This window comes from Lytechinus pictus, chromosome 19 (assembly GCF_037042905.1).
Source record: "Lytechinus pictus isolate F3 Inbred chromosome 19, Lp3.0, whole genome shotgun sequence".
Lineage (NCBI taxonomy): Eukaryota > Metazoa > Echinodermata > Echinoidea > Temnopleuroida > Toxopneustidae > Lytechinus > Lytechinus pictus.
In genome coordinates, this window is record NC_087263.1 from 13,512,791 (window position 1) to 13,535,840 (window position 23,050).

Genomic DNA, 23,050 nt, shown 5'->3' on the forward strand with positions numbered 1-23,050 from the left:
TGCATCTATCGTTCTAACCTACGCCAAACCCGACGGGCATCTCTAATATCATCATTATACCACGGACAAAGTGGTCGAGTAGTTCTTACCCTGGTAGTTGGTGGAGAATGTGAATTAATGACCTTCAAAATAATCTTCTCAAAAGTGTCACAGACTGTATTGACATTACTTGCGTCATTGATTTCTAATTTAGAGAACTCATTTATTAAAGAGATCACTTTTAAAACTATCCATATCAATATTTCTGTATTTTCGGGTTGTAGAAACAATTGATTGTTTGGCTGGCCTTTGTTTGGATATATCAAATTCCACGACATAATGATCAGATCCAAGACACTTTCTCACGCCACAATTATGAATAATGCTACCTCCTTCCCGAGGTCAAGAATATGACCATGATCATGGGTGGATTCAGGAACATGTTGGAAAATACATTGTATATCTTTTTTTTTGCGGGGAGGGGTCTTTTTTATACGTTATTTTTGTATTTACATTGATACATAAAGAAGGAAAAAGGATAGAGAGGTCCAATTGTCCAATAAGAACCCACATAGATTATTGATCAAAACAGAAATCATGAATAGAAATCCTCCGAACATTAATTTTTCCCTACTGAGACAACACACATAGATGCAACGATAAATATTGTTTGTTTAAAAAAAAAACGTGGCTCGAGAAAAGAAGATAAAGAAATAACTAACCACAATTTGTTCCAGTGTAATTTTCAGGACAATCACAAGTGTAAGAGTTGATACCATCCACACAGGTCCCACGTATACAGGGGTTCGATGCACATTCGTTGATATCTGTAAATATATTAATAATATAAATGATTGATTTAAGAACGGAGGTAGCTGGATTTTTTTATGTTTATTGCGCATTGTCCTGTATCATTAATAGGATTGATTTTACCTGTTGAGAAGTTAATTCCAGTATAGCCAGGAGCAGAGTTACAAGGATCAGAGTTGATACATTCATCGCAAGTTCCTTCACAGATTGAATGATAGTATTCTACTCATAGAATATATTTTCCTTTAAGTTCAATAATTAAATTAAAACAAAATGCTCAATATAATATATTTTAATGAAGTGAAATGAAGACCTTCTGGAATACCTATCTTATTATTGAAGTTTCCACACACACAAAAAACGTTTATGTGACATAATAACAAATACGAATATTCAATATTTCTTTAATATATAAATTATTTCACGTTTACCTTCATGCAAAATAAAATATCAATGTAATTAACCTAATTTATCATAAATAATAATCATAATTGTAATCTCCCAAAAATAATGAATTAATGCGGCTGAAGAACTTATTGAACAAAAGAAAAGAAAAAAGTTATCAACAAAATTTAATATATTCCGTCAAAAAGACTGTTGTACTTTTCTTTTATTTAGTGATATTGATATCCAGTAGGCCTAGAAACTCTTAAATGCATTTTGCGAAGTGTTCGATTGTTCCTTTTCTTTGAAAGTCCCAATAGTGTCCCCGAGATGCAAGAACGTAGTAGTTTAGCAGTTGTAATACTTCATTCTATTTTACTTTATTCGGGCAAATACAAAACAAATATGTCATCAAATCAACTACAGATAAATAATAAAAGTTATACAATAGTAACATCAGCTTGTATGGAAATGACCGATCCACTGAGGACTATTACGTAACTTCTATTTTCATATTAAGGTCTGGAGGAACTACTTGTTGGAAGTTGTGCATCCACGTCATTCGTTTGATTTGTTTGTGATATCTTCCCACCGATCGTCCTCGGGATGCACGAATGTCAAGTTAAATTCATTTATACAGTTCATCTCACTTCGTATTATTTCACTTACCCTGACATTTGGGAAATAGTTCAGAGAAATATCCGGTGCTTGTGCAGTTAACAGATGATGGCCCAATTAGTTCATAACCAGTTTGACAAGAAAAGGTGCATTCTTGACTGTAGACTACTGGAAATCCATTTTCACACGATGAAAGTAAGGGGTCTTCTATCGATGATACGTTGCATGTTAAAACTTATTTAACAACAAAAAAGAAAGAAGTAATAAACAAATATATTCTGTCAAAAAGAGTGTTTGTTGTAAATTTCTTCTAATTATTGATATTGGAATATAGTAGGAACTCTTTAAGTGCATTATGTGAAGTGATTGAGCTGTTCCTTTTCTTTGATATTCCCGACAGCCCCCCCCCCCCCACGCAAGAACGTAAAAGTTCGTTCAGGATTTGCACATGGTGTCACGCGCGTAAATGGCACTTTCGAAAAATTCTTTAAAAAATAAACGTAAAATTAGAGGGTCGAATGTTTACTACCAATGGAGAGGATATGTATCTGACATTCCATATCTGACCAGGGAAGGGTATCGTAGCCAGCTCATTTTAAAAATCAATCGCCATTTATGAATATAACTATGATGGGATCAAATTTATCAACTGAAACAGTAAAATAGCCCTAATTCTTTCGCCAGTCAAAAAATAGTTCCAAAGTCATTGATATATCTTCTCAATTTGGGCAAAAGAAGTTCAGTAGTTACCATTTCTATAATCAGTGTTAGATTTTAGATTTTTATTGAAAACTACTGGTGATCTGCGGTGATCTGATCTGAGAGTGCGAAAATGACTGATATAACTCTTATTTCATAATGCAAAGGACTTTGTTTCTCTGTTGTGTTACTTTGTTTATCGTGGAACAGTGAATTGGAATTGTGAAATGTGATTTTTGAAGTTTGAAAGAGGATTTCTGAACTTTATGAAGGTGAGAGTACCTGGTGTGATACGTCCGTGTTATAGAGTACAGTGAATGGCTATAGTCCCATGTGTCTTATTCGTTGGAGTGCTAAGGTGACTATATACGTGACTATATACTTCATCAACCTATGTGCCTCAATATCTTTATATGCACGCCACATACTTTTAATTGCTACAAGAAAAACACTGTACATGAGTTAGCTGATGTTTTGATACCATTCTATAAATAGGCATATATTTACCCCGTTGCCTTTAGTTTATAGAGTTAACATCTGTCATCGAATATGTTTTGAAACTACTCTCTTTCTATCTGTGGAAATGTATTGGTGGAAAATGCACAATATGAAGAAGTCGGAATGGTAACATCAGCCATAGTAAACTCTGGTTGCCTAAACGTTTCATTTTCTACTATTGGATCTTTTAATTGATATTTTGTTGCTGAGTTATTACATCTCCCCTATAGGTTATAACTGAGCTTAGCATTATGCCTGCCAAATCCAAGGCTGAAGAAGCCGCCATGAAAACTATTCAAGAATATCTCCAAAGCGACGATTACTACGAAGGCATTGAGAAGGCGGTCGATAAAGCGATAGGCAAACAATTGGGTAAACTTAATAAACGATTGTCAAAGATTGAAAAAGTTCACGAAAACATCATGGAGAGACTTGACCACAATGACGTCAAACTACTGGAGCTTGAGGCAATCTTGCAATCAAAGGAAGGTGAAATTACCAGATTAAATGATCAATTGCGTAATCAACAATCATCTATAGACAACTTAAAAATGACCTTAAACGATGCTGACCAATACTCTCGTCGAAATTGTATAAAGTTCTACGGTGTTGAGGAGATGAACCGTGAAGGGAATGCCCGTACGAGTGAAAACACCGATGACGTCATATGCAAGCTTGTGACTGAGCGTCTCGGGGTATCCCTGACCCCGAATGACATTGACCGGTCACACCGGATCGCTGCTCCCAACCGTGACGAAGCAACCGAATCCACATCCGGCACAGCGCGAGCACCAACTAGGAAATCGAGACCAAGAGCGATAATAGTGAAGCTCACCACTTATCGCAAGAGAGCTGAAATCCTAAAGATGCGCAGGAAGCTGAAGGGAAGTGGTATCGGGATCGATGAAGCATTGACGAAGACCAACCAGGATCTACTCTATGCAGCTAAACAGCATCAGAAGGTGAAAGAAGCATGGACTTCAGATGGACGCGTAATCGTCTTACTACCGGCAACCAGAGGAAATACCATCAAACGTGTGATTCATAGCAAAGAAGAATTGAAGAAATTATGATGAAAGAATGATTATGACAAGAACATAACACCGACATAACATCACTGGACAGAGACAATGAAATTAATGAGAACAATGAAAAAAAAGTCATGAACACATAACTGTATATTCATTTTTTATCCACTGATGCATTTCATGCATTCTTTGTTATATTTTTGGTTTCGTTCTCCCCCCCAATTTTCAAACTACATTTTATTCAGTTTTAGTATTGGTCTATTTGCAAAGACCATTTTAATGTGATTTTGATTTACTGTTTGTTAGTTGTTTTTTTATTTTTCGTTTATTCTAATACTTATTTTGTTGTTGTTGAAAAATTACATGCCTGTTAATTTGTGTTCTGTTTTCCCATTCTACTCTATCAATAATGATGATTTTCTTAACTGTGTAAATCAAACTAACAATCAACTTATAACATATGATGATTTAAATAATATGAGTGAAGATATAAGACTAAATGATTCTGCTCCTATTCTCGATTTTGAATTTGATCAACAATATGTAAATGATTGCAAATACTATTCCGACGATGACTTCAAAGAATCTATTGACCCTAATTTGGTACAGTTCAGTGCTATCCACTTTAATTCGAGGAGCATGGTAAAAAATTTCGATAAAATTTCTGCGTACCTGAGCAGCCTTTCTTTCAATTTTACTGTTATAGGTATAACTGAGACTTGGTTAAACTCAGAAAACGAAAATCGGTTCATATTGGATGGTTATAACTTTATCAATGATAATAGAAAAGACGGTAGAGGAGGAGGCGTTGGAGTATATTTAGATGAACGACTACTCTATCAATTACGCAATGATCTAAATCCGACATGTTCTTCGTGTGAATCTATTTTCATTGAAATCAATATACCTAATGTTAAAAGTATTATAGTTGGAATAATCTATAGGGCCCCGAAATCTAATCTTCGTCAATACGCTGAATATTTTTCCGATTTATTGCAAAAACTTTCAAAAGAAAACAAACAAATATATCTACTTGGAGATTATAATATCAATTTATTGAATATGACTTCAAATAGTACTATCAACTTAATGAATACAATTGCACAATATGGCTTTTATATCAAAATTAACTTGCCAACTCGTGTAACTAATACATCTCAATCTATTATAGACAATATATTAACAAATGAAAGTGATATTATCTCGGGTGTGCTTTATTCTCCAATAACTGATCACATGCCAATTTTTTTTTACAAGAAAGGAATTCTTAAGAATGATTCAGCCCAATATTACACTTCAAGGAAAATCAATGAATCAACGATCAATAGTTTTTTTGTTGAACTGTATAATGTTGACTGGAGTGAAGTACTAGCATGTATCGATGCTGACAAATCCTATAATTTATTCATGAAAATGTTCATCAAACTTTATGATAAACATTTTCCTCGTCAACAACAAAAAAGGAGAAGAAGAAATAGAAAACCGTGGGTTACCAACAAAATTTTAAGATTAATAAAAAAAAAGAATAAATGTTTCAAAATATTTTGCCAAACTAGACTTGCCAGTAACGAGAGAAAATTTAAAAAAATTAGAAATAAACTTATTAATATCATTCGTATATCTCGTCAAGAATATTACAAAAAAATATTATATATGAATCAGAGTAGTATAAAAAAGACATGGAAAACTATTAATGAGTTATTAGGTAAGAAGAAAAATCTAATCCCCAAAGTGTTTAAATGTAATCAAAAAATATATTCTCAACCATCTGAAATATCTGATGCATTCAATGAGTATTTTGTAAATGTTGGAAAAAATATTAGTGATATGGTCCCACAATCTATTCATTCTTCTCACTTTTATTGTCGAACAAATGTGGTTGGTTCCTTCTTTTTATCACCTGTACATATAAATGAATTGATTAATATTTGTAAATGCCTTAAAAGTAGTGCAAGTTGTGGAATTGATAACGTAAATTGTAAAGTTGTTAAGCGTGTCATTTATGCCATTGCCTTGCCTTTAGCTCACGTATTTAATCCGTCTTTTGCAACTGGGAAAGTACCTTCAAAACTCAAAGAATCTAAAGTAATTCCCGTTTTTAAGAAAGATGACCCCGATAAATTTGTAAATTATAGACCAATATCCCTCTTACCATGTTTCTCCAAATTGCTTGAACGACTAGTATATAATCGATTACATAAGTTTTTAAACAGTAATGATATCTTAAGTGATTCTCAATACGGATTTCGACCCACTTATTCCTGTGAGCATGTTCTTTTAAAAGTTAAACAAAAAATAATGGATTCATTTATTGCTGACGAACATATAATTGGGGTCTTCTTAGATCTATCTAAAGCTTTCGATTCTATGGACCATTCATTACTTTTATTTAAACTTAATCAATATGGAGTTCGAGGGATCGCGTTAGACTGGTTTAGGGATTATCTTTTAAATAGGGTTCAACATACATTTGTCCACGGTGTCTTATCTTCTTCATTAAATGTTTCCGTTGGGGTACCGCAAGGATCAATTTTAGGCCCCTTGTTATTTCTTTTATATATAAACGACCTTTGTAAATCATCTAATTTGTTAACCTTTTATCAATTTGCTGATGACACAAGTATTTTTTATTCTTCTAAAGATTTAAATAATACCATCCACATCCTGAACAATGAACTCCAAAATGTTTCCGACTGGTTGAAAGCAAATAAGTTGTCCCTGAATATCAATAAAACTAGATGCATCTATTTTAATAAAAATAAATCTTTAACACGAACCCATACTGACAAATCTAATAATTATAATCCAATTGACAACGCTCATATTCACATTTATATCGACAATAAACGTATCGAATTAAGTAATTCCATTAACTTTTTAGGTGTCACATTGGATAATCTTTTGAGTTTTAAGTACCATATGATAAATGTATTACATAAGATGAGCAGGAATACTGGTTTAATTTACAAACTTAAGCATAGTTTACTTCATAAAAATCTGATAACTCTATACCATTCCATAATTTTCCCTTATTTAAAATATTGCAATATTGTCTGGGCTACCAATGCTACCTCATATGAATTGGACTCAATATTCAAAATTCAAAAGAAATGTTTAAGAATAATTACCAATTCCCATTACCTAGCACCATCCGCACCTTTATTTAAGAAATTGTCTTTACTTAATATATATGATATTAATAAGCAAGAACTCGCAATATTTATGTATAAGTACAAGAAGAGGTTGTTACCCACTCCTTTTTCAGATCTTTTTCAATACAATAATCAAGTTCATAATCATAATACCCGTTCTTCCAATAAATTTCATTTATGGTCTATCAAGTCTAGTCACGAAGCTAAATCATTGAGTTATGTAGGTCCCAAACAATGGAACGAGATTCCCCAAATAATAACTAATTCACAATTTATATCATCCTTTAGAAAACAGTACAAAAATTTTCTAGTAAATGATTATTAATTTTCGCAGTTGATATCAATGCATTACTTGTACCATATCTACCCCCCCCCCCTCCTTCGATTCGTGTCTTTTTGTATTCTTTGTTGTTGTTTTTTTTCCTCCTTTTTCCTACATTGTATTTACTATAATGATATGACATTCTGTTTTTTTTAATTCAATATTGTTGTCGTTTTACTATGTTTTGGCGATCCAGCCTTACAGGTTTCTTATAACCTTCATGGAAAGCCACGCAATTTATTTTATTATCTAATCACATTATTTGATGTTTCTTTGTATTTTTATCTTATTTTGCGAAATAAAGATTGAACATTGAACATTTTCAATTATATTCATACACTTTTGTCAATCAGCAATATCAAATTGAAAAAAAAAATTCGAATGGGTTGGGTCGAACGAACGAATATCTTTAGCCGTCCTGTTGTAATTAGGCTCATGATACCACATGGGTTTCCTGCACGCCATCAACGGCCGAGTAGCTCGGCATGGGAGGATTACCATAATGCGCTCAAGTAGGCTGTGAGACATAGACATACTACTAAAATCGCTATAAGGGGTCTAATTTCACGAAATTTAGGAGGCACCTTTGGTGCGTGTTACGGGGCCCTCGCTCCCCCCCACCTTAAACAATTTCTGGATCCGCCCCTTGATTATTCCATTTCCTTGAAAGTCCCAACAGTTTCCACAACGTGCAGGAACGAAAAAGCATAGCAATTGAAACACTTCTTTTTATTTTACTTACTCTCGCATTCGGGAAATGGTTCCGAGAAATGTCCAGTGCTTGTGCAGACCACAGATGATGGCCCAGTTAGCTTATGACTAGTTTGACAAGAAAAATTGCATTCTTGACTGTAGTTTGCTGGAACTCCATTTTCACAGAAAGAAAGTAAGGGTACTTCTATCCCTGATACGTTGCACGTTACATTTTGGCCTACAACTTATTTAAATAAAGAAAAGGAGAGCATCAACACATCATTCATCACTGACATTTGAAAATGCGTTTTGAAAGTACTTTCACTCCTACATGCTGATTCGTCTAAATAACATCAAACATATAGACCTATTCTTACTATTTTTGCGATGTTTAAAATGAAACGCCTACTGAAGCAAATTTACTATTCCAAGACGACAATTGCCACCTTTCGCGAACCTCAGGGACGGTAACATTAGGGTCCCGTGACACAAAGGTTAACACTTAATCGTACGACACTAGATTTTCACAATTGATTGAACGTTGTAGTCAATAGAATCAATTGTAGAAAATTGTTTCTGTTACGGGCCCTAGATCTGCGTTTCGTGTGCAAAATTCATTCATGCGACACCATGCATGCCTTTCGCAAGTTGTGAGATTAGAGAATCCCGTGCTTTCACATACATACAACTGGTCATGACAGCATGCCCGCCTGACCCTGGAATTGTACTCCTGCCGCTGGGCTGGAGAAATGAGAAACACTTCGCGTACATGCCTACATGGTGTATTATGACATGAATAAGAAAATGGTATTTCAAACAAATTGAGTACATATTAAGTGAGGAAAAATATTATTGAATTAAGGCGGACACCCACCCCTTAAAAACACTTAAAAGTACTCGAAAAGGTCAAGCGCGTACAAAGTTCCACATTTTATTCTCATGCGTGTTGTTTCTTACGTATTGGTATGCATGTTACAAATGTAGTACTTTCAAGGGCGCAGGGTGGTTTGAGCATGGGGAGGTGGAACTAAAGCGGTATGGGGGTGCACCAGTGGCGTATCTAGGGCAAATGGCGCCCGCGGTAAGTGCTAAAATAGCGCCCCTTATATATTTCTACACTAAATAAAGACATGACAAGTCAAGGCATACTATTAATGCGAGTGCGAATATTTTTCAATATCAAGACGTTAAGATGGAATATTCTAAGTTAATTCTTTTTAAAATAATATAACATGATTCGTATTTAACTAAACAACGAATGCGAAGCGCGAGCTGAAAAATTTTAGAATTTAGACCTGAAATCGGAAAATTTTAGGGGGAAGTAATCCCACGATGCGTATCTAACTTAGCAATCAATGCAAGCACGAGGGTTCAGCTGAAATCCTTAAACTTGAAAGGAAAAAGGTTTAAGTACTATATGTACGAATTCATGAAAGGGATCCGTATCTCATCAGCGTAATGCGAGCGCGAAGCGCGAGCTCATTTTTTTCATAACCTCACCTAAAAAGGGAAATTTTAATAATTGTTTGTAAAAGTCAATGAAGAGGATTTGTATTTCCAATATCAAATCAGAGCGTGATGAAAGCTTTGAATATTAAACAAGAAAAAAATTATATTTCAGAACTGTTTGTAAGAATTACTAAAGAGTAACGTATCAAAATGCACACCTGTAGCTAGAGATGAAAATTTATTATATTTGCTTTTGAAAAGGAATATTTTAAGGACAGTTTGTTAGAATTTCTGAGGAGAATAAGTATGTAACTAATCAAAAGTTGGCACAAATATTCATCCCTGAGTAAAGACATGTATTTTCTAAATGTGTTGAAAACTAAATTACCATGGTAATACATTTATTCCTATGTTTTCTTTCTTCATTCTTGTGTTTTCTTTTTCTTTCTTTGCGTCCCCTGAAAGTGGCGCCTGGGGCAGGTGTCCCCCTTGTCCCCTGCTAGATACGCCACTGGCCGGTGCACATGTTGGGGAGGTGGAACTAAAGTTTGGAAAATCAGCTGTTGAAAGCAGAAGAAAGGTTACAAATTTAGTTTTGCTTGCCAGTGTCGGAGCTGCTCTACCAAAACAGGAAGGTGCACGTGTGATCAAGAAACTCCTGTGTGGAGCGTTTTGGCCCAGTGGATTATTCTCCAGACATTGGAATCGAGGGTCGTACGTTCGAATCCCAGCCAAGGTGTTATTTCCTTCAGCAAGATATTGATGGTCATTGTGCTGCACTCAATTTAGGTAATGTTAATGGGTACACGGCACCGACTTATTTCTTGAAACGCTTGAGCGTGGAACAGTATACCTCTGCTTAAACAGGGTTAATTATGCTCCATTTATTGTCGAGCGCTTAGAGACATGATAATAGGCGCTATGTAATCGAGTACAATTAATACTAAATATTAAAAACTTACCACCGTATGAAAGCTTTGGAACATAGAAGGGCGGGGGAGATGCATTGCAGTTACACGATTGTCCGTTACTGAAACACACACTTTCGTGGGGTGCTGTTATAAATATGTCTAAAAGGTAACAAGAATGGTGTGTTCTGGTTGATTATTTGATGTTTAATCGTTCATTTTATTGCTAAGATTGGGCAGTACACTGTAACAAAATATTGGGTAAAATTTTAACCAGCACGAGGGTAATCATGTGTCCAACCAATTTTGGACAGTATTTTACCCAATGCAGGAAGCATATTGTCCAGTAACGTTAAACAATAAGCAACAATTACTTTAGAATGGGCAAAATTTTAATCACACTGAATAGATAAAAATGCCCAAAACAAATTCCCAATGTTGGTTGGACCCATAATTACCCCCATGGAGCATTTTTACACAATATTTTTAGAGTGTACTGTATACATGGTATGAGCAGCCATAAACAACGTACCTCGTGAAACGAACAAAAACTTCAAATGATGAAAAGTTAACACCAAAGGGCATTAAAGGAGAAATATATTGATTATGAATATGGCCTTATTATATATTAGTGCAAAGGTAATGATGTGGGATTTATCATTTGGTCATTCAAAAATAACGAAAATAATACATAAGGTGGAAATCGCCAATTAAAAAGCGCTAAAATGCCTCTCCGAAATATGCCTCGCATCGGTCTCTGAATTGACTCGATGACGTGTATGTGTGTACGAGAGACGTGATTGGTTCTCCCACGTCAAGCTCCACTTACAACTTATTGAACAAAAGAAAAGAAAAAGTTAACCACAAAATGAAATATATTCCGTTAAAAAGACTGTTGTACTTTTCTTTTATTTTATAGTGATATTGATATCCAGTAGGCCTAGAAACTCTTAAATGCATTTTGTGTAGTGTTCGATTGTTCCTTTTCTTTGAAAGTCCCAATAGTCTCCCCGAGATGCAAGAACGTAGAAGGTAGTTTAGCAGTTGTAATACTTCATTCTATTTTACTTATTCGGGCAAATACCAAACAAATATGTCATCAAATCAACTACAGATAAATAATAAAAGTTATACAATAGTAACAACAGCTTGTATGGAAATGACCGATCCACTGAGGACTATTACGTAACTTCTATTTTCATATTAAGGTCTGGAGGAACTACTTGTTGGAAGTTGTGCATCCACTTCATTTGTTTGTGATATCTTCCCAACGACCGCCCTCGGGATGCACGAATGTCAAGTTAAATTAATTTACACAGTTCATCTCACTTTATATTATTTCACTTACCCTGACATTCGGGAAATGGTTCAGAGAAATATCCGTTGCTTGTGCAGTTAAGAGATGATGGCCCAATCAGTTCATAACCAGTTTGACAAGAAAAGGTGCATTCTTGACTGTAGATTACTGGAAATCCATTTTCACACGATGAAAGTAAGGGGTCTTCTATCGATGATACGTTGCATGTTACAACTTATTTAACAACAAAAAAGAAAGAAGTAATAAACAAATATATTCTGTCAAAAGAGTATTTGTTGTAAATTTCTTCTAATTATTGATATTGGAATATAGTAGGAACTCTTTAAGTGCATTATGTGAAGTGATTGAGCTGTTCCTTTTCTTTGATATTCCCGACAGCCCCCCCTCCCCCCACGCAAGAACGTAAAAGTTCGTTCAGGATTTGCACATGGTGTCACGCGCGTAAATGGCACTTTCGAAAAATTCTTTAAAAAATAAACGTAAAATTAGAGGGTCGAATGTTTACTACCAATGGAGAGGATATATATCTGACCAGGGAAGGGTATCGTAGCCAGCTCATTTTAAAAATCAATCGCCATTTATGAAGATAACTATGATGGGATCAAATTTATCAACTGAAACAGTAAAATAGCCCTAATTCTTTCGCCAGTCAAAAAATAGTTCCAAAGTCATTGATATATCTTCTCAATTTGGGCAAAAGAAGTTCAGTAGTTACCATTTCTATAATCAGTGTTAGATTTTCAATTATATTCATACACTTTTGTCAATCAGCAATATCAAATTGAAAAACAAATTCGAACGGGTTGGGTCGAACGAATATCTTTAGCCGTCCTGTTGTAATTAGGCTCATGATACCACATGGGTTTCCTGCACGCCATCAACGGCCGAGTAGCTCGGCATGGGAGGATTACCATAATGCGTTCAAGTAGGCTGTGAGACATAGACATACTACTAAAATCGCTATAAGGGATCTAATTTCACGAAATTTAGGAGGCACATTTGGTGCGTGTTACGGGGCCCTCGCTCCCCCCCCACCTTTAAAAATTTCTGGATCCGCCCCTTGATTATCCAATTTCCTTGAAAGTCCCAACAGTTTCCACAACGTGCAGGAACGAAAAAGTATAGCAATTGAAACACTTCTTTTTATTTTACTTACTCTCGCATTCGGGAAATGGTTCCGAGAAATGTCCAGTGCTTGTGCAGACCACAGATGATGGCCCAGTTAGCTTATGACTAGTTTGACAAGAAAAATTGCATTCTTGACTGTAGTTTGCTGGAACTCCATTTTCACAGGAAGAAAGTAAGGGTACTTCTATCCCTGATACGTTGCACGTTACATTTTGGCCTACAACTTATTTAAATAAAGAAAAGGAGAGCATCAACACATCATTCATCACTGACATTTGAAAATGCGTTTTGAAAGTACTTTCACTCCTACATGCTGATTCGTCTAAATAACATCAAACATATAGACCTATTCTTACTATTTTTGCGATGTTTAAAATGAAACGCCTACTGAAGCAAATTTACTATTCCAAGACGACAATTGCCACCTTTCGCGAACCTCAGGGACGGTAACATTAGGGTCCCGTGACACAAAGGTTAACACTTAATCGTACGACACTAGATTTTCACAATTGATTGAACGTTGTAGTCAATAGAATCAATTGTAGAAAATTGTTTCTGTTACGGGCCCTAGATCTGCGTTTCGTGTGCAAAATTCATTCATGCGACACCATGCATGCCTTTCGCAAGTTGTGAGATTAGAGAATCCCGTGCTTTCACATACATACAACTGGTCATGACAGCATGCCCGCCTGACCCTGGAATTGTACTCCTGCCGCTGGGCTGGAGAAATGAGAAACACTTCGCGTACATGCCTACATGGTGTATTATGACATGAATAAGAAAATGGTATTTCAAACAAATTGAGTACATATTAAGTGAGGAAAAATATTATTGAATTAAGGCGGACACCCACCCCTTAAAAACACTTAAAAGTACTCGAAAAGGTCAAGCGCGTACAAAGTTCCACATTTTATTCTCATGCGTGTTGTTTCTTACGTATTGGTATGCATGTTACAAATGTAGTACTTTCAAGGGCGCAGGGTGGTTTGAGCATGGGGAGGTGGAACTAAAGCGGTATGGGGGTGCACCAGTGGCGTATCTAGGGCAAATGGCGCCCGCGGTAAGTGCTAAAATAGCGCCCCTTATATATTTCTACACTAAATAAAGACATGACAAGTCAAGGCATACTATTAATGCGAGTGCGAATATTTTTCAATATCAAGACGTTAAGATGGAATATTCTAAGTTAATTCTTTTTAAAATAATATAACATGATTCGTATTTAACTAAACAACGAATGCGAAGCGCGAGCTGAAAAATTTTAGAATTTAGACCTGAAATCGGAAAATTTTAGGGGGAAGTAATCCCACGATGCGTATCTAACTTAGCAATCAATGCAAGCACGAGGGTTCAGCTGAAATCCTTAAACTTGAAAGGAAAAAGGTTTAAGTACTATATGTACGAATTCATGAAAGGGATCCGTATCTCATCAGCGTAATGCGAGCGCGAAGCGCGAGCTCATTTTTTTCATAACCTCACCTAAAAAGGGAAATTTTAATAATTGTTTGTAAAAGTCAATGAAGAGGATTTGTATTTCCAATATCAAATCAGAGCGTGATGAAAGCTTTGAATATTAAACAAGAAAAAAATTATATTTCAGAACTGTTTGTAAGAATTACTAAAGAGTAACGTATCAAAATGCACACCTGTAGCTAGAGATGAAAATTTATTATATTTGCTTTTGAAAAGGAATATTTTAAGGACAGTTTGTTAGAATTTCTGAGGAGAATAAGTATGTAACTAATCAAAAGTTGGCACAAATATTCATCCCTGAGTAAAGACATGTATTTTCTAAATGTGTTGAAAACTAAATTACCATGGTAATACATTTATTCCTATGTTTTCTTTCTTCATTCTTGTGTTTTCTTTTTCTTTCTTTGCGTCCCCTGAAAGTGGCGCCTGGGGCAGGTGTCCCCCTTGTCCCCTGCTAGATACGCCACTGGCCGGTGCACATGTTGGGGAGGTGGAACTAAAGTTTGGAAAATCAGCTGTTGAAAGCAGAAGAAAGGTTACAAATTTAGTTTTGCTTGCCAGTGTCGGAGCTGCTCTACCAAAACAGGAAGGTGCACGTGCGATCAAGAAACTCCTGTGTGGAGCGTTTTGGCCCAGTGGATTATTCTCCAGACATTGGAATCGAGGGTCGTACGTTCGAATCCCAGCCAAGGTGTTATTTCCTTCAGCAAGATATTGATGGTCATTGTGCTGCACTCAATTTAGGTAATGTTAATGGGTACACGGCACCGACTTATTTCTTGAAACGCTTGAGCGTGGAACAGTATACCTCTGCTTAAACAGGGTTAATTATGCTCCATTTATTGTCGAGCGCTTAGAGACATGATAATAGGCGCTATGTAATCGAGTACAATTAATACTAAATATTAAAAACTTACCACCGTATGAAAGCTTTGGAACATAGAAGGGCGGGGGAGATGCATTGCAGTTACACGATTGTCCGTTACTGAAACACACACTTTCGTGGGGTGCTGTTATAAATATGTCTAAAAGGTAACAAGAATGGTGTGTTCTGGTTGATTATTTGATGTTTAATCGTTCATTTTATTGCTAAGATTGGGCAGTACACTGTAACAAAATATTGGGTAAAATTTTAACCAGCACGAGGGTAATCATGTGTCCAACCAATTTTGGACAGTATTTTACCCAATGCAGGAAGCATATTGTCCAGTAACGTTAAACAATAAGCAACAATTACTTTAGAATGGGCAAAATTTTAATCACACTGAATAGATAAAAATGCCCAAAACAAATTCCCAATGTTGGTTGGACCCATAATTACCCCCATGGAGCATTTTTACACAATATTTTTAGAGTGTACTGTATACATGGTATGAGCAGCCATAAACAACGTACCTCGTGAAACGAACAAAAACTTCAAATGATGAAAAGTTAACACCAAAGGGCATTAAAGGAGAAATATATTGATTATGAATATGGCCTTATTATATATTAGTGCAAAGGTAATGATGTGGGATTTATCATTTGGTCATTCAAAAATAACGAAAATAATACATAAGGTGGAAATCGCCAATTAAAAAGCGCTAAAATGCCTCTCCGAAATATGCCTCGCATCGGTCTCTGAATTGACTCGATGACGTGTATGTGTGTACGAGAGACGTGATTGGTTCTCCCACGTCAAGCTCCACTTACAACTTATTGAACAAAAGAAAAGAAAAAGTTAACCACAAAATGAAATATATTCCGTTAAAAAGACTGTTGTACTTTTCTTTTATTTTATAGTGATATTGATATCCAGTAGGCCTAGAAACTCTTAAATGCATTTTGTGTAGTGTTCGATTGTTCCTTTTCTTTGAAAGTCCCAATAGTCTCCCCGAGATGCATGAACGTAGAAGGTAGTTTAGCAGTTGTAATACTTCATTCTATTTTACTTATTCGGGCAAATACCAAACAAATATGTCATCAAATCAACTACAGATAAATAATAAAAGTTATACAATAGTAACAACAGCTTGTATGGAAATGACCGATCCACTGAGGACTATTACGTAACTTCCAGGGGCGGATCCAGCTTTTTATAAAGGGGGGGGTTGGGGTGGTATGCGAGGGAGCGTAGCGACCGAGTCCAAGCGAGCGGAGCGAGCGAGGGGGGAGGGTGTGGGAGGGGGGTGTCCCCCCTCCCACAGTAGGGAAAATTTTTGACAATCTGTGTTTGAAAATGGCGTTTTCTAAAATTACAAGTTTTAAAAAAAAGATAAGATTTAAAAAAATGGTCCCCGGATTTTTTTTTTTTTGGGGGGGGGGGGTTGCAACCCCCCCAACCCCCCCTCTAGATCCGCTTCTGACTTCTATTTTCATATTAAGGTCTGGAGGAACTACTTGTTGGAAGTTGTGCATCCACTTCATTTGTTTGTGATATCTTCCCAACGACCGCCCTCGGGATGCACGAATGTCAAGTTAAATTAATTTATACAGTTCATCTCACTTTATATTATTTCACTTACCCTGACATTCGGGAAATGGTTCAGAGAAATATCCGTTGCTTGTGCAGTTAAGAGATGATGGCCCAATCAGTTCATAACCAGTTTGACAAGAAAAGGTGCATTCTTGACTGTAGATTACTGGAAATCCATTTTCACACGATGAAAGTAAGGGGTCTTCTATCGATGATACGTTGCATGTTACAACTTATTTAACAACAAAAAAGAAAGAAGTAATAAACAAATATATTCTGTCAAAAGAGTATTTGTTGTAAATTTCTTCTAATTATTGATATTGGAATATAGTAGGAACTCTTTAAGTGCATTATGTGAAGTGATTGAGCTGTTCCTTTTCTTTGATATTCCCGACAGCCCCCCCTCCCCCCACGCAAGAACGTAAAAGTTCGTTCAGGATTTGCACATGGTGTCACGCGCGTAAATGGCACTTTCGAAAAATTCTTTAAAAAATAAACGTAAAATTAGAGGGTCGAATGTTTACTACCAATGGAGAGGATATATATCTGACCAGGGAAGGGTATCGTAGCCAGCTCATTTTAAAAATCAATCGCCATTTATGAAGATAACTATGATGGGATCAAATTTATCAACTGAAACAGTAAAATAGCCCTAATTCTTTCGCCAGTCAAAAAATAGTTCCAAAGTCATTGATATATCTTCTCAATTTGGGCAAAAGAAGTTCAGTAGTTACCATTTCTATAATCAGTGTTAGATTTTCAATTATATTCATACACTTTTGTCAATCAGCAATATCAAATTGAAAAAAAAATTCGAATGGGTTGGGTCGAACGAATATCTTTAGCCGTCCTGTTGTAATTAGGCTCATGAAACCATGGGTTTCCTGCACGCCATCAACGACCGAGTAGCTCTGCATGGGAGGATTACCATAATGCGCTCAAGTAGGCTGTGAGACATAGACATACTACTAAAATCGCTATAAGGGGTCTAATTTCACGAAATTTACGAGGCACCTTTGGTGCGTGTTACGGGCCCTCGCCCCCCCCCCCCCACCTTTAAAAGTTTCTGGATCCGCCCCTTGATTGTTTTTCATTTCCTTGAAAGTCCCAACAGTTTCCACGACATGCAGGAACGAAAAAGTATAGTTAGCAATTGTAACACTTCTTTTCATTTTACTTACTCTCGCATTCGGGAAATGGTTCTGAGAAATGTCCAGAGCGTGTGCAGACCACAGATGATGGCCCAGTTAGCTTATGACTAGTTTGACAAGAAAAGTTGCATTCTTGACTGTAGTTTGCTGGAACTCCATTTTCACAGGAAGAAAGTAAGGGTACTTCTATCCCTGATACGTTGCACGTTACATTTGGGCCTACAACTTATTTAAATAAAGAAAAGGAGAGCATCAACACATCATTCATCACTGACATTTGAAAATGCGTTTTTAAAGTACTTTCACTCCTACATGCTGATTCGTCTAAATAACATCAAACATATAGACCTATTCTTACTATTTTTGCGATGTTTAAAATGAAACGCCTACTGAAGCAAATATACTATTCCAAGACGACAATAGCCACCTTTCGCGAACCTCAGTGACGGTAACATTAGGGTCCCGTGACACAAAGGTTAACAATTAATCGTACGACACTAGATTTTTCACAATTGATTGAACGTTGTAGTCAATAGAATCAATTGTAGAAAATTCTTTCTGTTACGGGCCCTAGATCTGCGTTTCGTGCGCAAAATTCATTCATGCGACATCATGCATGCCTTTCGCAAGTTGTGAGATTAGAGAATCCCGTGCTTTCACATACATACGACTGGTCATGACAGCATGCCCGCCTGACCATGGAATTGTACTCATGCCGCTGGGCTAGAGATATGAGAAACACTTCGCGTACATGTCTACATGGTGTATTATGACACGAATAAGAAAAAGGTTTTTCAAACAAATTGAGTACATATTAATTGAGGAAAAATATTATTGAATTAAGGCGGACACCCACCCCTTAAAAACATTTAAAAGGACTCGAAAAGGTCAAGCGCGTACAAAGTTCCACATTTTATTCTCCTGTGTGTTGTTTCTTACGTATTGGTATGCATGTTACAAATGTAGTACTTTCAAGGGCGCAGGGTGGTTTGAGCATGGCAGGTGGAACTAAAGTGGTATGGGGGTGCACCAGTGGCGTATCTAGGGCAAATGGCGCCCGGGGCAAGTGCTAAAATCGCGCCCCTTATATATTTCTACACTTAATAAAGACATGACAAGTGAAGGCATACTATCAATGCGAGTGCGAATATTTTTCAATATCAAGACGTTAAGATGGAATATTCTAAGTTAATTCTTTTTAAAATGATATAACATGATTCGTATTTAACTAAACAACGAATGCGAAGCGCGAGCTGAAAAATATTAGAATTTAGACCTAAAATTGGGACATTTTGGGGTGAAGTAGTCCCACGATTCGCATCTATATTAGCAATCAAGCTCGAGGGTTCAGCTGAAATACTTATACTTGAAAGGAAAAAAATAAAGGACTATATGTACGAATTCATGAAAAGGATCCGTATCTCATCAGCGTAATGCGAGTGCGAAGCGCGAGCTAATTTTGTTCATATCCTCACCTAAAAAGGGACATTTTAATAATTGTTTGTAAAAGTCATTGAAGAGGATTTGTATTTCCAATGTCAAATCAGAGCCTGATGAAAGCTTTGAATATTAAACCAGAAAAAATTGTATTTCAGAACTGTTTGTAAGAATTACTAAAGAGTAACGTATCAAAATGCACACCTGTAGCTAGAGATGAAAATCTATGATATTTGCTTTTGAAAATGAATATTTTAAGGACAGTTTGTTAGAATTTCTGAGGAGAATAAGTATGTAACTGATCAAAAGTTGGCACAAATATTCATCCCTGAGTAAAGACATGTATTTTCTAAATGTGTTAGAACACATTTTTAAATGTGTTGAAAACTAAATTACCATGGTCATACATTTATTCCTTTGTTTTCTTTCTTAATTTTTGTGTTTTCTTTTTCTTTCTTTGCGTCCCCTGAAGGTGGCGCCTTGGGCATGTGCCCCCCTTGTCCCCCGCTAGATACGCCACTGGCCGGTGCACATCTCGGGGAGGTGCAGTGGCGTACCTAGGATTTTCCACAGGCGGGGCAAAAAAAAAAGGTCTTTAACCACAAATAAATGATTTCATACAGAAAAAAGTTTGACAAGCAAAAAAAAAAAAAAAAAAGGTCTTCAACCACAAATAAAGGATTTCGTACCAGAAAAAAATTTGACAAGGAAAAAAAAAAATTAGGTCTTCAAGACTCGTCAGGGAGGGGGGGGGGGGCAGGGATATGTCCCTTGCATGGGTTGTCACTCGTCCGGGGGGGGGGGCAGTCTGCCCCCCCCCCCCGTAGGTACGCTAGTGGGGAGGTGGAACTAAAGTTTGGAAAATCAGCTGTTGAAAGCAGAAGAAGGGTTACAAATTTCGTTTTGCTTGTCAGTGTCGGAGCTCCTCTACCAAAGCAGGATGGTGCACGTGCAATCAAGAAACTCCTGTTTGGAGCGTTTTGGCCCAGTGGATTAGTCTCCAGACATTGGAATAGAGGGTCGTACGTTCGAATCCCAGCCAAGGCGTTATTTCCTTCAGCAATATATTGATGGTCATTGTGCTGCACTCAATTTAGGTAATGTTAATTGGTACATGGCAGCGATTTATTCCTTGAAACGCTTGAGCGCGGAACAGTATACCTCTGCTTAAACAGGGATAATTATGATCCATTTATTGTAGAGCGCTTAGAGACATGATGATAGGCGCTATGTAATCGAGTACAATTAATACTAAATAACAAAAACTTACCACCGTATGAAAGCTTTGGAACATAGAAGGGCGGGGGAGATGCATTGCAGTTACACGATTGTCCGTAACTGAAACACACACTTTCGTGGGGTGCTGTTATAAATATGTCTAAAAGGAAACAAGAATGGTGTGTTCTGGTTAATTATTTGATGTTTAATATTTTATTTTATTGCTAAGATTGGGCAGTACACTGTAAAAAAACGTTGGGTAAATTTTAACCAGCACGAGGGTAATTATGTGTCCAACCAATTTTGGATAGTATTTTATCCAATGCAGGAAGCATATTGTCCAGTAACTTTAAACAATAAGCAGCAATTACTTTAGAGTGTGCAAAATATTAATCACACTGGATAAATAAAAATGCCCAAAACAAACTCCCAATTTTGTTTGGACCCATAATTACCCACATGGAGCATTTTACACAATATTTTTAAAGTGTACTGTATGCATGGTATGAGCAGCCATAAACAACGGACCGCGTGAAACGAACAAAAACCTCAAATGATAAAAAGTTAACACCAAAGGGCATTAAAGGAGAAATATATTGATTACGAATATGGCCTCATTATATATCAGTGGAAAGGTAATGATGTGGGAATTATCATTTGGTCATTCAAAAATAACGAAAATAATACATAAGGTGGAAATCGCCAATTAAAAGCGCTAAAATTCCTCTCCGAAATATGCCACGCATCGGTCTCTGAATTGACTCGATGACGTGTATGTGTGTACGAGAGACGTGATTGGTTCTCCCACGTCAAGCTCCACTTACAACTTATTGAACAAAAGAAAAGAAAAAAGTTATCCACAAAATTTAATATATTCCGTCAAAAAGACTGTTGTACTTTTCTTTTATTTAGTGATATTGATATCCAGTAGGCCTAGAAATTCTTAAACGCATTTTGTATAGTGTTCGATTGTTCCTTTTCTTTGAAAGTCCCAATAGTCTCCCCGAGATGCAAAAACGTAGAAGGTAGTTTAGCAGTTGTAATACTTCATTCTATTTTACTTATTCGGGCAAATACAAAACAAATATGTCATCAAATCAACTACAGATAAATAATAAAAGTTATACAATAGTAACAACAGCTTGTATGGAAATGACCGATCCACTGAGGACTATTACGTAACTTCTATTTTTATATTAAGGTCTGGAGGAACTACTTGTTGGAAGTTGTGCATCCACTTCATTTGTTTGTGATATCTTCAAAACGACCGTCTTAGGGATGCACGAATGTCAAGTTAAATTAATTTATACAGTTCATCTCACTTTTTATTATTTCACTTACCCTGACATTCGGGAAATGGTTCAGAGAAATATCCGTTGCTTGTGCAGTTAAGAGATGATGGCCCAATCAGTTCATAACCAGTTTGACAAGAAAAGGTGCATTCTTGACTGTAGATTACTGGAAATCCATTTTCACACGATGAAAGTAAGGGGTCTTCTATCGATGATACGTTGCATGTTACAACTTATTTAACAACAAAAAAGAAAGAAGTAATAAACAAATATATTCTGTCAAAAAGAGTGTTTGTTGTAAATTTCTTCTAATTATTGATATTGGAATATAGTAGGAACTCTTTAAGTGCATTATGTGAAGTGATTGAGCTGTTCCTTTTCTTTGATATTCCCGACAGCCCCCCCCCCCACACAAGAACGTAAAAGTTCGTTCATGATTTGCACATGGTGTCAAGCGCGTAAATGGCACTTTCGAAAACTTCTTAAAAAATAAACGTAAAATTAGAGGGTCGAATGTTTACTACCAATGGAGAGGATATATATCTGACATTCCATATCTGACCAGGGAAGGGTATCGTAGCCAGCTCATTTAAAAAATCAATCGCCATTTATGAAGATAACTATGATGGGATCAAATTTATCAACTGAAACAGTAAAATTGCCCTAATTCTTTCGCCAGTCAAAAAAAAAGTTCCAAAGTCATTGATATATCTTCTCAATTCGGGCAAAAGAAGTTCAGTAGTTACCATTTCTATAATCAGTGTTAGATTTTCCATTATATTCATACACTTTTGTCAATCAGCAATATTAAATTGAAAAAAAATTCGAATGGGTTGGGTCGAACGAATATCTTTAGCCGTCCTGTTGTAATTAGGCTCATGAAATCACATGGGTTTCCTGCACGCCATCAACGGCCGAGTAGCTCGGCATGGGAGGATTACCATAATGTGCTCAAGGTCTCACGCGCGTAAAACATTCCCCATAGACTTGTGTGTTAAAATGGCACTTAAGAAAAATTCATAAAAAATAAATGTGAAA

The 23,050-nt window shown here is 36.3% G+C and overlaps 1 protein-coding gene across 1 annotated transcript in view; it reads right to left on the reverse strand.

Moving 5' to 3' along the window:
- Window positions 1-23,050, reverse strand: part of LOC129283005 (sushi, von Willebrand factor type A, EGF and pentraxin domain-containing protein 1-like) — a 71,024-nt gene that overhangs the window by 18,452 nt on the left and 29,522 nt on the right. Inside the window, exons 17-27 of the mRNA XM_064114077.1 lie at window positions 22,062-22,244; window positions 20,773-20,880; window positions 18,096-18,290; window positions 16,964-17,146; window positions 15,377-15,484; window positions 13,015-13,209; window positions 11,889-12,071; window positions 10,595-10,702; window positions 8,233-8,427; window positions 1,843-2,025; window positions 702-806 (exon numbers count right to left, since the gene is read on the reverse strand). Coding sequence (XP_063970147.1) covers window positions 702-806; window positions 1,843-2,025; window positions 8,233-8,427; window positions 10,595-10,702; window positions 11,889-12,071; window positions 13,015-13,209; window positions 15,377-15,484; window positions 16,964-17,146; window positions 18,096-18,290; window positions 20,773-20,880; window positions 22,062-22,244 — 1,746 coding nt within the window. The remainder of the gene's footprint in view (window positions 1-701; window positions 807-1,842; window positions 2,026-8,232; window positions 8,428-10,594; window positions 10,703-11,888; window positions 12,072-13,014; window positions 13,210-15,376; window positions 15,485-16,963; window positions 17,147-18,095; window positions 18,291-20,772; window positions 20,881-22,061; window positions 22,245-23,050) is intronic.